At 44.6% G+C, this 13,276-nt stretch overlaps 5 protein-coding genes across 5 annotated transcripts; 3 read left to right on the plus strand and 2 right to left on the minus strand.

The window, feature by feature from the left end:
- Positions 1-851: 851 nt before the first annotated feature.
- I203_101417 (CDP-diacylglycerol-serine O-phosphatidyltransferase) lies at positions 852-1,700 on the minus strand (the record flags this gene model as incomplete). Its single annotated transcript, XM_019148746.1, has 2 exons — positions 852-1,497; positions 1,627-1,700. 2 exons carry the CDS (start codon positions 1,698-1,700, stop codon positions 852-854), a joined length of 720 nt encoding a protein of 239 aa, XP_019001765.1.
- A 550-nt stretch (positions 1,701-2,250) lies between these two features.
- Positions 2,251-4,977, plus strand: I203_101418 (uncharacterized protein; the record flags this gene model as incomplete). Its single annotated transcript, XM_019148747.1, has 9 exons — positions 2,251-2,526; positions 2,588-2,641; positions 2,705-2,735; positions 2,811-3,073; positions 3,137-3,595; positions 3,668-3,815; positions 3,890-4,122; positions 4,202-4,339; positions 4,426-4,977. 9 exons carry the CDS (start codon positions 2,251-2,253, stop codon positions 4,975-4,977), a joined length of 2,154 nt encoding a protein of 717 aa, XP_019001766.1.
- Positions 4,978-6,542: 1,565 nt separating this feature from the next.
- Positions 6,543-8,550, plus strand: I203_101419 (uncharacterized protein; the record flags this gene model as incomplete). The annotated part of the gene is made up of 5 exons (XM_019148748.1): positions 6,543-6,659; positions 6,735-6,787; positions 6,875-6,947; positions 7,007-7,377; positions 7,452-8,550. 5 exons carry the CDS (start codon positions 6,543-6,545, stop codon positions 8,548-8,550), a joined length of 1,713 nt encoding a protein of 570 aa, XP_019001767.1.
- Positions 8,551-8,950: 400 nt separating this feature from the next.
- I203_101420 (uncharacterized protein) lies at positions 8,951-9,649 on the minus strand (the record flags this gene model as incomplete). The annotated part of the gene is made up of 3 exons (XM_019148749.1): positions 8,951-9,088; positions 9,219-9,380; positions 9,548-9,649. 3 exons carry the CDS (start codon positions 9,647-9,649, stop codon positions 8,951-8,953), a joined length of 402 nt encoding a protein of 133 aa, XP_019001768.1.
- Positions 9,650-10,434: 785 nt separating this feature from the next.
- Positions 10,435-13,057, plus strand: I203_101421 (uncharacterized protein; the record flags this gene model as incomplete). Its single annotated transcript, XM_065516879.1, has 16 exons — positions 10,435-10,757; positions 10,835-10,901; positions 10,976-11,054; positions 11,111-11,128; positions 11,213-11,368; positions 11,453-11,536; positions 11,597-11,682; positions 11,762-11,972; positions 12,041-12,063; positions 12,129-12,187; positions 12,268-12,304; positions 12,367-12,427; positions 12,492-12,700; positions 12,781-12,827; positions 12,903-12,936; positions 13,010-13,057. The coding sequence occupies 16 exons, from the start codon at positions 10,435-10,437 to the stop codon at positions 13,055-13,057; spliced, it is 1,542 nt and encodes a 513-aa protein (XP_065373697.1).
- Positions 13,058-13,276: the final 219 nt, after the last annotated feature.

Here is a 13,276-nt window from a genome sequence, read left to right on the forward strand (position 1 = left end):
GGGTATGAGGAGCCTTGTAAATCCTTCAACGGATCATTGTTAAATCTTTCTTCGTTCAGCAGTACGTCAATCGCTCCTTATAAGGTATTCAATCGTCAAGCTCGGGATTGCCACATGGATGACAAACGGTGTGTAAACCACATTAAATATGACATGGCCATATACTGGATGATGCGCCGACCAGAAACTTTCAAAAATGTCTGCCGCAGAAGTGTTCGAGTATGTATCCCAACATGGTATATAGGCTGTACAGAAGCGTCCTCATACTTCTCAACTTGAGGGGCATGAGTCAAGTCGAGAAGTTTATGTCCGAGCTTCTTCTGATGATCGTACTTGCTCGAATTGGTTGAACAAGTTACCCTAGGATACTTGTGATTGTGGATGAATCGAGAATGGTTTTCCGGAAAATTAGATTGCCTCTGCCTATATTTCGAAGCTCGTCAGATATGACGATGAAGCATGACATGTCAAGTGAGAGAGGCAACAGCGAATGTGGGCCTCAGACGATTGCAGGTGGTTGTGAGTGGTTGTGAGTGGAGCTTAAGAGCTCATTGAGCAGTGTCATGTGAAATGACATCAGAACAGTCAGTTTATCATGCGCTGATATCCCATACAAGACTAAATCATGCATGATACTATGCTTGTACATGGTACGTGTATGGATAAAACCCGGTTGAACAGACAGAATACTCTTATGTTGAATCACTCATTAATCATTATTTCCTCCCTTCCCATTTCTTCCGATTCTCGATCCTTATAATTTGGGCACCTGCGAGTGTTCATACGTTCATCAGTTTACATTCTATCCATCACAACTGAACATAGACAGCTCGGGCTATGTATTGGACGATTCAACTCACCCTCAAGGTCTTACTGACCATCATAGCTCCCCAAATCGCAAAGATAGCAGCGGCTACATGAATCTCCCCATAACCACCTTTATCACCCCACAACAGAACTTTACCGAATGGTACATCCGACAAACCATGTTGGGCACCGGCGTACCAGTCTTTCTTGACCCAAAAGGCCATCATGGAAGTCAAAAATAGACTCGAGGGGATAGGAAGACCTTCGAAATATTTTGATTTACCAGAAGCGTCCGAAGGGATGAGAGCGACGGTGGCGTTGAACCTTGCCAATCTTGCTAATCCACATGAAACGAATAACAACAAAGCCAAAGTGTCCAAAGGTGTTCTGAGACCTAAAGTGAAAGCGAGAGTTGCGGGGGCTACACCGAAGGAAACCAGATCGGCCAAGGAATCCATCTCTTGACCTAACATTGATCCTCCACCCATCCACCTAGCTACTTTCCCGTCTAAAGCGTCGAACCCGAATCCCAAGATTGGAAGCAAGTGTGCAAAGTAGAGTGTTGAGATGGCCTCGGCAGGTGGAGTCTTGAGGTTAGATGCTAAGATCAAGTATCGAGCAGAGGAAAGGATGGAGAGTGTACCGCACACTCCGTTCATGATGGTGATCAAATCGGCGAGTCGGAAATTACTAAATGCAATGAGAAGGGGGGTCAGTACGACTGAAAGGATACATATCTCGAAGGATCATGTAATGAGTAGTTATGGGGCGATCACACTCCCATCACGCTAGACCCGAGCGCAGTCAACGGCTACTCACCGAACAAGGGAGAAATGACCATCATCGTTCTTGTATTGCTGTAAAGCTTTCTTCTTCTCTTCTGAGAGCGACATGGTGTATAAGTGGATGATTGATAAGAGTCAAGGAAGAGATGTAGCAGGGAGGTGAGATATGTGCAAAAAATGGTGATGACAATGAGAAGAGAGAAAAGAAAAGAGGGAGAGATGAGTTGTTGAAGGAGGAACGAGGATGAGCTCATTCCACTTGCATCTACACGTACACGTTGTTATTGGGATCCCAGCATATATTCCTGGATTATCGGAAATTGATCCCGTCAGGTCCAGCCAAGAACTGACAGATCTGGGAATGGGAATGACATGATGTCACCGTTTTTACTACTTGCTTGATCAGGTGTACCACTTAAGAAACACGTTGATTTGATTCCGTCGACGCGTTCCTCTCGTCCGGATGTTGAAATGGTTGAATTGGGAATTGGAATCAACAACAACAAAAAACAATAACAATAACAGAGACACAAACTAGAGTTACCCAATAACATATATATCAATAATCTACATCGCAATCCTCAGACAAAAGACCGGAAAGTGCCCAGATCACATAGCCTCAGGACACGGAAGCACAGCCTGCTCGAATGACCTCGCCATGTCGGCATACCTGGACGAACAAACCCCCCATCTCCGTTCACTGCACGATCAACTGTCCTTACCTCCTGAAGTGTTACAGGCGGATCTAGCGAGGATAGATGCCGCTATCAAGGGGGTGATCACATCGATAATACGAGAGAGGGAAGCACAAGTCGACACTTTGAAAGATGAGATCGCTCAGAATAAACGAGACATCTCGAATCTGGCTAGAGCAGTAGGAGACAAAGGGAGAGATATCGTTGCGTTGAGTAGGAGAGAGAGTCTTGAAAATGATGTGAGTCAGATAAGCGTTCTCCCATGTCTTGAATGAAGCTCAAGTTGATGGTGTTTTGTAGACATTGCCAAAGCAGCTGGAAAGGTTGACAAGCCAGATGAACGAGTTGAAGACTGTAAGTGGGAAAGGGATCATTATGTATATCGTTGAGTCATCGCTGATTTGACGATATGATCAGATATACGATGAGAGGCTAAAGCACATACAGAGTGAGTCTTTCGCTATCACATCAAGTCTCTCTAGCTCCTCTTGACCTACTGACACTCAACATTCATCGTCCATAGAACAACAAGCAACTCTCGATCAGCTATCTACCCTTCTCGGTCCCCCATTCCAGCCCTCGAAACCACTTCAACCTGTCGCGTCGTCCTCCAAGCAGACTCAACCATCTGCTTCAGTACCAGCAGGAGAGGTGAAGCAGCGATCATCTGGGACTACGCTCGCTCAGCAGATAGCAGGCGGTAAAGTACCTTCGACATGGTACGACTTAGGAGAAAGTATAAGTGAGGAACTGGATGAAGCTGTAGCGAAAGCGCTGGAAGAACGGGTAAGTTCGGTTCTTGCGATTCAGGTGCTACAGCCGAGCTCATATCTTGACTTTCCTTTGCAGAGCTCACGACGGAAGAATTTATGTCAGACACTTTTCAATTTAATATGGCTACATTCCGAACTTGCTCTTCCTCCCGTACCCACATCCTCACCCCACCATTTCCCTCCCGAGCTCTTACCGTCTCACGAGGAAGAAGAGACTCCAGGAGCTTATGCGACATATGAAAAGATCCTGCACCGCGTGATAGGCTCGAACTCCCTGCCTCCCGGCGAATGCGAAGAGTGGGATGAAGTAGAGGATCTACAGGGAATGGACAATGTCGAACCTGAGATAGGGTTGATAGAATGGTCAGATGAATTGACAGAATTGTGGAACACAAGGAAAGAAGAGCATGAAGCTAGGATACAGGAATTGTATAATCTCGTTGAACCTCTCTGGACTAGGTTGGATGTTGATCAAGCAACGATGGATCTGTTTGTCGATATGAATAGAGGTAGTGGTGAAGCTGTCATCAAAGCTGTACGTATGGTATCCATCTACATCAAGATTCCAATGAACAGACCCGAAGCTGATTTATTGAGTGAATAATAGTATGAAGACGAGTATGAGCGATTGTTGGAATTAAGAAGATCAAGTTTATCGTCATTCATTGAGAATACAAGAAAAGAGATTGATGCCCTACAGACGGAATTGATGTTGAGTGATGACGAAAAAGCGGAATTTGGTGCATATATCGATGGTAAGTATGAACGACGTACGACTTACAAGGTGTGCTCCGCCAAGTATTCGATGCTGACATCGATTTGTTTCCAGACAATTATACTGAGGAGCTTCTTCACTTACACGAAGAGGAGATAAATCGACTGAGAGAAGAAGTGGAATCGAAATCGACCTTACTGCCGAAAGTGCGCGAATGGCACGCCTTAGTGCGAGACGAAGAGGAATTGGAGAGGAGTGCGAGCGATCCTAACAGATTCAAGATGAGAGGAGGTGCAATGTTGAAAGAGGAGAAGATGAGGAAGCGAGTGACAGTATTGAAGCCCAAGGTTAGTTTAGGGTATGATCTACCTTGACTCTGTCTGTGCAGTCATTGGGATGAAATACTGATCGTATCATTCGCTTCAGATCGAGACTGAACTGCTGGCGATGTTACCTGAATGGGAAGAGACTCATGGACGACCGTTCTTGGTGTCAGGTGAAAGGGTTATAACGAAGATCGAAGAGGAACGAGAAGCTAAAGAAGCTGCAAAGGAAGCTAAGAAGGTGAGTTGACTATTCTTTTACTATACAACATCCGACCACTTTATGCACTCCATCCGTATCAGGAACATTTGTTGACGTTTTCTTAGCGAGCCAAACAAGGTCTTGCACCAGCTAAAACCCTCCCCTCGCGACACACTCCTGCCCCAAGCACGATATCTCGTCCTACTACCAGCTCCCAAAACCCTATCAAGCGATCCGCACCCACACCAACACCTATGACCATTCAGCAGAACAAGAAACCACGTTTGATACCAGGTACAGGTACTTCCACAATATCCTCGTCGATGTACGGCTCGTCCATTCGACCGATGAGGTCCGTCTCGGCTACCCACAGCACAAATCGAGGTGGAGGTGGCGGTACGATTTCACCCACACCTTATATGAACGGTAAACGAGTGATGTCACATTCTAGTGCTGCCATGTCGATCTCAAGGATACCGTCGATAACGACGGGAGGAGCAGGTAAAGGTCAATTGATGATGGGACTAGGCATCAATAGGAAGAATGGAGAATTGATAAGTAAAAAACCTAGAATAAGCTTCAAACCTCGTCCGTCGGTGTTTCCTGCGATGACTAATGGAGGAGGAAATATTGATGGTACTTGGGGTCTGGCAGAGGAAGATGAGGATGTGTTTTGAAACCCTAGAGAAACCCTTTTCAGCGTCACATAGATGATTGACTCGTCCTCCCTGGCAGAAGCTGGCAGAAGCGACCTTCCGTACCAGGTAGTATATTCGCATATACAATTACTGGAGTGTCACGACGAATATACCATATACATGGAATGATCTATATGAGCCGTATCATAGTGACGGAATGGCCAAGTAGGAAAGACGGACAAAGAAGTATCTTGTACAATATATATATAATTGTATATGCTGCGAGATGTATGAACGGAACCAACCAAGCGGCGACTGACTCTAAAAGCAGCTGTGGTTGTATTTTATGGCGGGGCTCGGTAGAAACCCACTCACATATGTGGAGTGGCTAATCGTCATCCATAGGTCGTATACCGGCTGTTTAGAATGTTTGTTCAACGATGTATAATGACTGTTTGTATCCCGAGCAGCTTTAATCGAAATCATGAGTCTGTATGCTGTCTGTGCTTCTTGTCGTCCTTTTCTCTTCTCTCTCCGCCATCCCCCTCATCGTCTCCTCTCTTCTCCCTGCTCCTCCTTCAGTCAGCATATTGTTGCTGACGTACACCACATTTTCGCTATTTTGTGATTATTATCTTTGCTATTTTCCCTTGAAGCTACCATTCGAATTACAATCACTCTCACGCAAAATCGAGATCTCCTCCATATCCTGAGTTGCATTCAAGCTCCTCTCGAAAAATACACAGGCGAATGCCTTTGTCAAGGGGTCGTAAGCTTGTCCTGAACATCTTGCTTCATGCACTTACATACTACGATGAAACGTCTAACATAGGAGATAGGTTCTGGTGTTCATACATTCTGTCAAACATAATTCTACGTGGGACGCCATGTGCATGACATGACAAATTATGCTGTAATTGTACTCCGATCACACCCCGTTTAACTCGCTCAATCCCGTGTGAGTGAGATTCCTTCCGGTGAATGAAAACGATATGTAAATTGCGTCGCGTCTATAGTCCCTATATGCCTCAGGATCTCGATCACATTTCGAACATGTATGAGTGTCGACGATCCTCGTATATGTAAGAACAGATGCACCTATCACAGCTGTCACCTCAGAAAGGATCAGACCAGATCGCACTCGAATCTGACTTTGAACCTCTTCAGAGTGTTCGGGTGGATCGGATCGCGGTGTGCCTTATCTTAAGGTTACGAGTTAGGAAATCAAAAAAACAGCGAAGATCCCTTGGCTTGACACGATTACGAGATTTTCCTAATAGGTGATTACAATTTACTTGTATCCAGAGTGAATCCCATTAGAGCTCCACAGATTACCGGATTAGAAATTAGACTAGTTAGACCACAATCCTGGTTTAGTTCTTGGCACAGCTTCAGACTGTCTGTAACTCAAACCAGATTCGTCCATCTTCTCTTTCCTTTTTTTACTCTTCATCTTCCATTCATTGTTGGAAAAGATCCTTCATTAATCGGAACAAATCCCACCAACCTATATGTTTTTCTGATCGGCAATCTCTCTCAAAGGTACTCCAGTCTACCTTTCCTCCTGCTTCATCAACGTCTTGGACGCGTGGTAGACCATCAACATGTATATATCCTCCTATCTCCTTTGGTTCTTTGGCAGTTTGATACTCCCATATACCGTCGTCTACGCAGCGACGGAGTTCTATTTTCAATGGCCCACAAATACTTCTTCATGCCAGGTATGTCACTTGGACTCTAACCGTATCCATCCTCATCTCTGGCCGCTTTGGCTTACGTGCTTGTGAGGACTGTAGGCTGTACCGATTAGTTGGTCGAAAGGGAAAGCCCCATTCAAGGTTTGGATCGTGTGAGTACAATCAATCATCACTCTCAATGATTGTACTTGTGTAGGAATAAAAGAGGCATGCTGAATCGTTGTTCTCTCAACTCAAAGACCGGTATACGGCCAGCCGTTTTTCTATGATATCTCAGATTCGTACTATTCGAATGGAACGGGCAGTGCGGAGGTCAGTATCAGCTCTCCCATAACAGCAACACATGCTGATTATATACCACCTTGGGATAGATCCTTCTTCAACTGGCAGCCGGTGTCAACTATGTCGTAGTGATGTCAGATGCCAATGGATTAGCAACGGGAGGGTCATCCGAAGTTCAGACTGTCCAACCGGCAAATGATACTAGCTGTTTATCATGGGCTAGCTCACGCTCAGAATCGTTAGATTTCACATTTACAGTCTCAGGACAGGCTGTACAGTGTCAGAGGGGGTTCGAAATGTCTTGGTCGGGAGGGTTGGAATATGGTCCATATAATTTTACGGTCATTGCGATGGATCAGAGCTTTAACGCTTATGATGTGACATTAGAAAAAGGCGTGACGTCTCAGAGTGATTGGGTGTTGGATATTCCTGCAAATTCAAGATTTATCATCATGATGAAGTGAGTTGTCTATCTGTTCATGGGAACTTTGTTGAGAAGGGGAAGCTGATGACATGAGGAATTTCGTGTTTCAGCTCTGGGAAAGGGTATGGAAGAGGTGGTACATCTGGTATATATTCCGTCTCAGATTCAGACGATCCATCATGTCTTCAAGCAGATCCTCAAGTTACAGGTACATGGCCGAGTACAATAACGACCGGTACGCTCGATCCGCCTACTTTGCCTATAACCCAATCGGCCAGTGACTCCAAGAAATCCAGTATATCAGGAGGAGCTATCGCAGGGGTTGTTATAGGAGTATTAGCCTTCTTCGCCATCGTGGGGATCATCTTGTTCTTTTTGATCAGGAGGAGAAAGAGAAGGATTCAGGGACAGAGTGTCGGCAAGTTGGAGGGATCCCATATCGATCTGGCAAATGACGATGATGGCAATAATGGACCGAACAGAAATGGGATGGTAGAACCTTACAGAGAAATAGGATCATTCCTACCTCCCGTAATCCACTCAGAATCTCCACATGAGTCCAATTCGCATTCTCATCTGTCCGAATCGCCAGTCATAGCGTCTATGGGTGTATCGAATGCGAATTCGACATCGAACATCGGTACTCAAGGCCACCAACATTCGTCTCTGCTTGAAGAGAATAATAATCCTAGTTCACCAGGTATAGCTGGACCATTACCTTCTAAATCAACTGTATCTACGCCAACCTCGTCTGATTATACTCAACCTATATTACCTGATTCCAACTCAAATTCTCAGCTACAGAATCAGAATCAGAATCAGAATCAGAATCAACGGTCGGGAAGCGATGGCACATCCTCTCCTAAACCATCTGTATCTCGTCAAATCCTTCCCGCATTCAACGATAGACCTATCCAGACAGGACCACCAGGGGGTATGCGAGTGACCAATCCGGAGAATCCAGATCAGATACCGACATTACCACCTGGTGCTATGCACGCACCTGCACATTCACGTGCCAACCCACCGCGAAGGAGACAGGACGGACCGACTTTCAGAAGACATGCGGATGCAGGAAGGTTCGAAGAAGAAATAGTGGATCTACCGCCTTTGTATAGCGAGGTGCCAAGAGATGGACCGGGATCTGGATCTGGATCTGGATCTGGAACGGCTTCTCCCAGTCCTACAGACCCACATATGGATAGATAATAGGACGGATATCCTAGGTTAGATGGCAGAATCTCCAATTTAGTGTTAGGATCGGGAAATAATACCACAGTACAAGTATAATCATCAAAAATTGTTTTTGTCATTTCGAGCTGGAAAAGGGACTTTTTTGTTGTAACAGTAGAATTAGTGATTAATAAGGACTTTTGTCGGGTACGATGGCAAATTTAGTATATAATAGAATGTAGGATCTCGTCTGTCACCATTCTACGAATCCCATTCCCTGGGAAATTGTTCTCATCTCATGCTCGTGTTCAATATTCAAAAGCGTAGTGATACATCCACTGTATATAATATACATTACAAATACAATGCCCTATCCCGACCAATTCCTATCTTGGACCCACAAGACGTCAAAGTTAATAAGTACGAAGCACCAATTCTAAGCAAAACCTACTTTCTTCTTTTTGGGCTGATCAGTCGACGATTGAGCAGATGCGTCTTTCGTCGAAGTAGTTGATGTCGATTTGCGATTCTTCTTCATTCGCTGTTTCTCTATTAAAGCAGCTTTGGTTCTTTCCTACAACACCAAGTCAATCAACATTATACTTGAGCTAACAAACATCTCTTTTCATTCAATGGGTAGAAATAATGACATCATGAATGACAAGGTGAATTTGTAGGGCATGAGAAGAAAACGAAGGACTTACCAAAGCATTTTCCTTCTCTATCGATTTCTGACTTTTCTTATTCTTCTCTTCGGACAAGCTCTGATCGGATTCCTCTATGGCTGCTTTCCGCTTTGATACTTTTGATTCTGCTTGAGCGTCTTTGTTTGATGTTATGGATGACATTAGGGATAGGAGATCTTTCTGTGTGAACAAATGGGGGAAGTCAGAAGTCAGCCTGATTCCTGTTGGCGGAAGATCATACAATGCAGCAGCAGAGGGCTAAGACTGGCCTAGGATTGTTTGAAGCAATGCTGATCATGCGATCTTGGCGTATATGAAAAGGCAGTAGGCCATACCACCAAACTCACTTTGTCTTCCACAAATACCTTGCCTTTCTTCCCGTTCCCTCCGGCTTTCCTCTTTCTCTCTCCCGACTGCTTGAGGTTGGATGGACCTGCTGTTGGTGCCATTATTATAATTTTGAGTCAAAAGCAAATTACCTCGTGCCGTAGTGAGATCGAGCTGAATGATCACAGACATCGATGGAAGAGTCGCTTCAAGATGTTGTTGATACTTCTTCCACTTGCTCGTCGAAAATTGTTTGTAACGAAAGGCAACTTCCAACGGAAAGTGGCACAATTCACAACTGGTGCAGTGCGGCATCAGACCATGCCTGAAACGGTATGTATCGATTTGAGCTGTTTGATTTCACTGAACCATCTATCAAAGAAGCATCATGTTCACACACTGGTAGAAAACGATGTATCACGTTTGGTTTTCGACAATGAAAGGAGATACTGGCGATGACACTGTATGAGCTTATGAAACCTGTCAGAAATTCGACCTCCTTCCTTATCGGCTGATACCGTATGTAGTATTCAGGTTCAAAGGATGTCTAAAGAGGCCTTGGTATTATCAGATGTCTATAGATCATGATTGTCTATACATATAATCAGGCTTTCCATCCTGATCGTTCTCTGCGGACAATCGGACCGTCCTTCATTCCCCGTAAAAGCAACATCACTTTCAGTAACATATGATATATTCATAATATAAAAAAAGTGTATATAATCAATCTAATATACCGAAATCTATCATTGACGTTTCACTCTTTCATAAAATACCACCAAAAGCCATAACAAGGCACAAAATATTACTTTTCCTTACACGACAAAAGGCTCAGATATACTTTGGTAGTGATACACCCTGATTAGCAGATTCCGGTTCTCCACACCCTTGTAATTTATCAGCCAATATGGGATCGAGATTCACCGAGGACACTTCTGTCCTAAGTCCTCAAGGCAATCCCACAACTCAACATCGATCAATAGACGATGTTGCCAACGAAAAGCCTAACAGGAAAATCAAAGCGTCTCTCTGGAGTAGATGTCACGATAGATGGTTCTTTGTAGCTTTCATGATCAATTTTACGCTTTACTTCGTATTGAGCGCGTATGCGATTTTTGAATTTACCCAAAATTACGATGAGATAAAGAAAGATACGACCAGTGGAGGTGATAAGGATAATGAGAGTACGATCAAGGTAGAAACGGGGGATATTGATAAGGCTTTGACTGGGTGAGTGTATAATGCCGCTCAAGATGATAACTTACTGAATGTGAGATCAATGTGTTGACTGCTTCTCCTGGCTGTAGCGATACAACGTATATGCTTTTGGGTGCTACAGGATTAGCTTTGATCCTGAACTTTCTTCTACTCTTCGTAAGTGTCACTGTTTCCGAGGCTCTCTGTTGCACATTGAGACAATAAGACGGCTTTTGACACATTTACCTCAGTTCATCCGGAAATTCCCAGGGTTTGTCATTTGGTCAGGCCCTGTTATGGCTGTGATCTTCTGTCTCGCTGCTGCTGGAGGTGAGTGCCACTAAATCCCCTACTTGCTGAGCTGACTTTCAGGTCTTCTTACCCAGGTTTCATCTATCTACAAGGTGAGCAAAAGGGAAAAATGAGAGGGACTATGGGAGCCCTCAAGGATGAATGCTAATTAACATGCCTTCCCTTCCTTCCATTAGCTTGGGGGTCTGCCGCCATAGTCGGGATTTTCGGTGTCGTCCTAGGTGCCTCACTTTGGTTTCTGAGGGGTAAATACCTCCTTGCTAGAGACTTACTAGATACAGCAAACAAAGGAGCCAAAGCCCATTGGTCGGTATTCTGGACTGTGCTTATTGGTATGTATCTTGTATATCACTATGTCTCTAATTTTTCGCGCATTCCGGTTTGATTGTTGACAATATCGTCTTCTGCTATCGTAGGTCTCGTTGTCGAAGGCTTGGTGTCCCTTTGGAACCTATTCACATTCGTGGCCGTTTATCTTAGATTCTCTCCTGGTCAAGCTGGTAAGAATGTTTCGATATAGCTTGTCGTCAACAGAACTAACTGTTAATTGACTACTTCAGCGTGCGATACGGGTGGATCATGCTCTGCTGGTCTTTTAGCCACGTTGTTGATATACATTTTGATCTCTCATCTTTGGATTTCCTCCGTAAGTACCCAAAGTTCCAGACATATCGCTCGATAATGATCGTCCAATGAGTTCATCCTCACAATGGTATGCGACGCAGGTGATTGGAAACGTCATCATCTTGACGCTTGCCGGAGGACCATACTCTCGATGGTGGTTCGGTACAGACTCGAAAGACAAGAGTGAATCGTGGTATGCCTTGAGGAAGGCGACTTCTACCTCTCTAGGGTCAGTGGCATTTGGTAGTTTGTTGGTTGGGTTGGTGGAAACACTGGCTTTCATCATCAAGACTATCAGTCTAGAGCTGTGCGGTGAGTGGTGGCCACCAATGATCTCTCCCTATCTTCACTTGAGCTGATAGTGAGCCTTGGGAGTTCAGGATCAAGTATATTCACCTGTTTCGTGAGTTTCTCGAACACCAAGTAGTCCGAGCAGTTGTGACATGTTATGCTGAATATGCTCTGTAGTGCTTCTGTGTCATCAATATCATTGAAGGGTTGTTAGAAGTTTTCAATAAATACGTTTAGTAAGTTGCCATTTTACCCTTCACATGATGAGGATCATATTCTGGCTGGGCTGATGATTACGACATCTCATAATCAACAGTGTCAAGATTGGTGTCGATGATTTCCAATACGGTTTCGTAAGTGACATCGTCGCTTTGGATCTGAAGTTGTCAATCGCTGAAAATTGTCATATTCATAGATCCCATCGGCAAAGGAAATTATCCACATCGTAAAGAAGAAGAAAGGCGATCAACGAGTTGGTGAGTCAACTTGCCTGCATTCCTTCCTGAGTGCGGCCACCAGCTAATGAAGTTGCAATGGTAGGCCTAAACGCCATGATCACCGATTGTATCGTTGGTTTCTCCCTCTATACGACATGTATAGCTTGCGCTATCGTCTGCACAGCGGTGACATACGTCTATACCATTATCATTGATGGAACAGCAAAAGTGGATGATTGGTGGGATTGGTTGATCCTGGTGTATACTTTTATTTTGGCCTTGAATATCGGTTTGGTCCTCACATCGGCTCTTGTAAGTCAGAAATACCTCTATGTAAGGATCATCGGAAGCTGTTGAGGGGAACGCTGATTGGCGACTGGTTGTACCGATAGGAGGCGGGCGTATCGACTACTTTGATCTGTCTAGATAAGGATCCAAGGTGAGTCCCATCTTCCGCTCATCCCCCAACAGACCCCCTGTCAGGTTGGGCTAAGCGCCGATTGACTGTACACAGTAAATTGAAAGATAGAAACCCAAATTTCTACGAGGTAGGTGTCTGCTATTGCCAAAGTAGATCACGTGTAAGCTGATGAGTTGAGCATTGTGTACCGTCTGAAAGAGCACGAAGCGTATGGTAATTATCGTGCGTTGTTGGAGGAGGAGAAATGAGAAATAAGAGTAATGGAGCGGCTTGTAAGCCGGGAAGAGGAGATAGGTAAGGGCAAGCGAGAAAGACTATTCTTGAGCTGGGGAGTGGGGTTGTACAGTAGCCAACGCCAAATTATGAAGCATGTTAGCCACAGTCGTCATTTGATATGCGACGCCAAGTCCAACTACGCTCAGACGCGTCGGGATGCGGGGTATCCTCTTTTTTTTTCCTTCTCCTCT

The sequence above is a fragment of the Kwoniella mangroviensis genome (genome assembly GCF_000507465.2).
Source record: "Kwoniella mangroviensis CBS 8507 chromosome 1 map unlocalized Ctg01, whole genome shotgun sequence".
In the NCBI taxonomy this organism is placed as follows: domain Eukaryota; kingdom Fungi; phylum Basidiomycota; class Tremellomycetes; order Tremellales; family Cryptococcaceae; genus Kwoniella; species Kwoniella mangrovensis.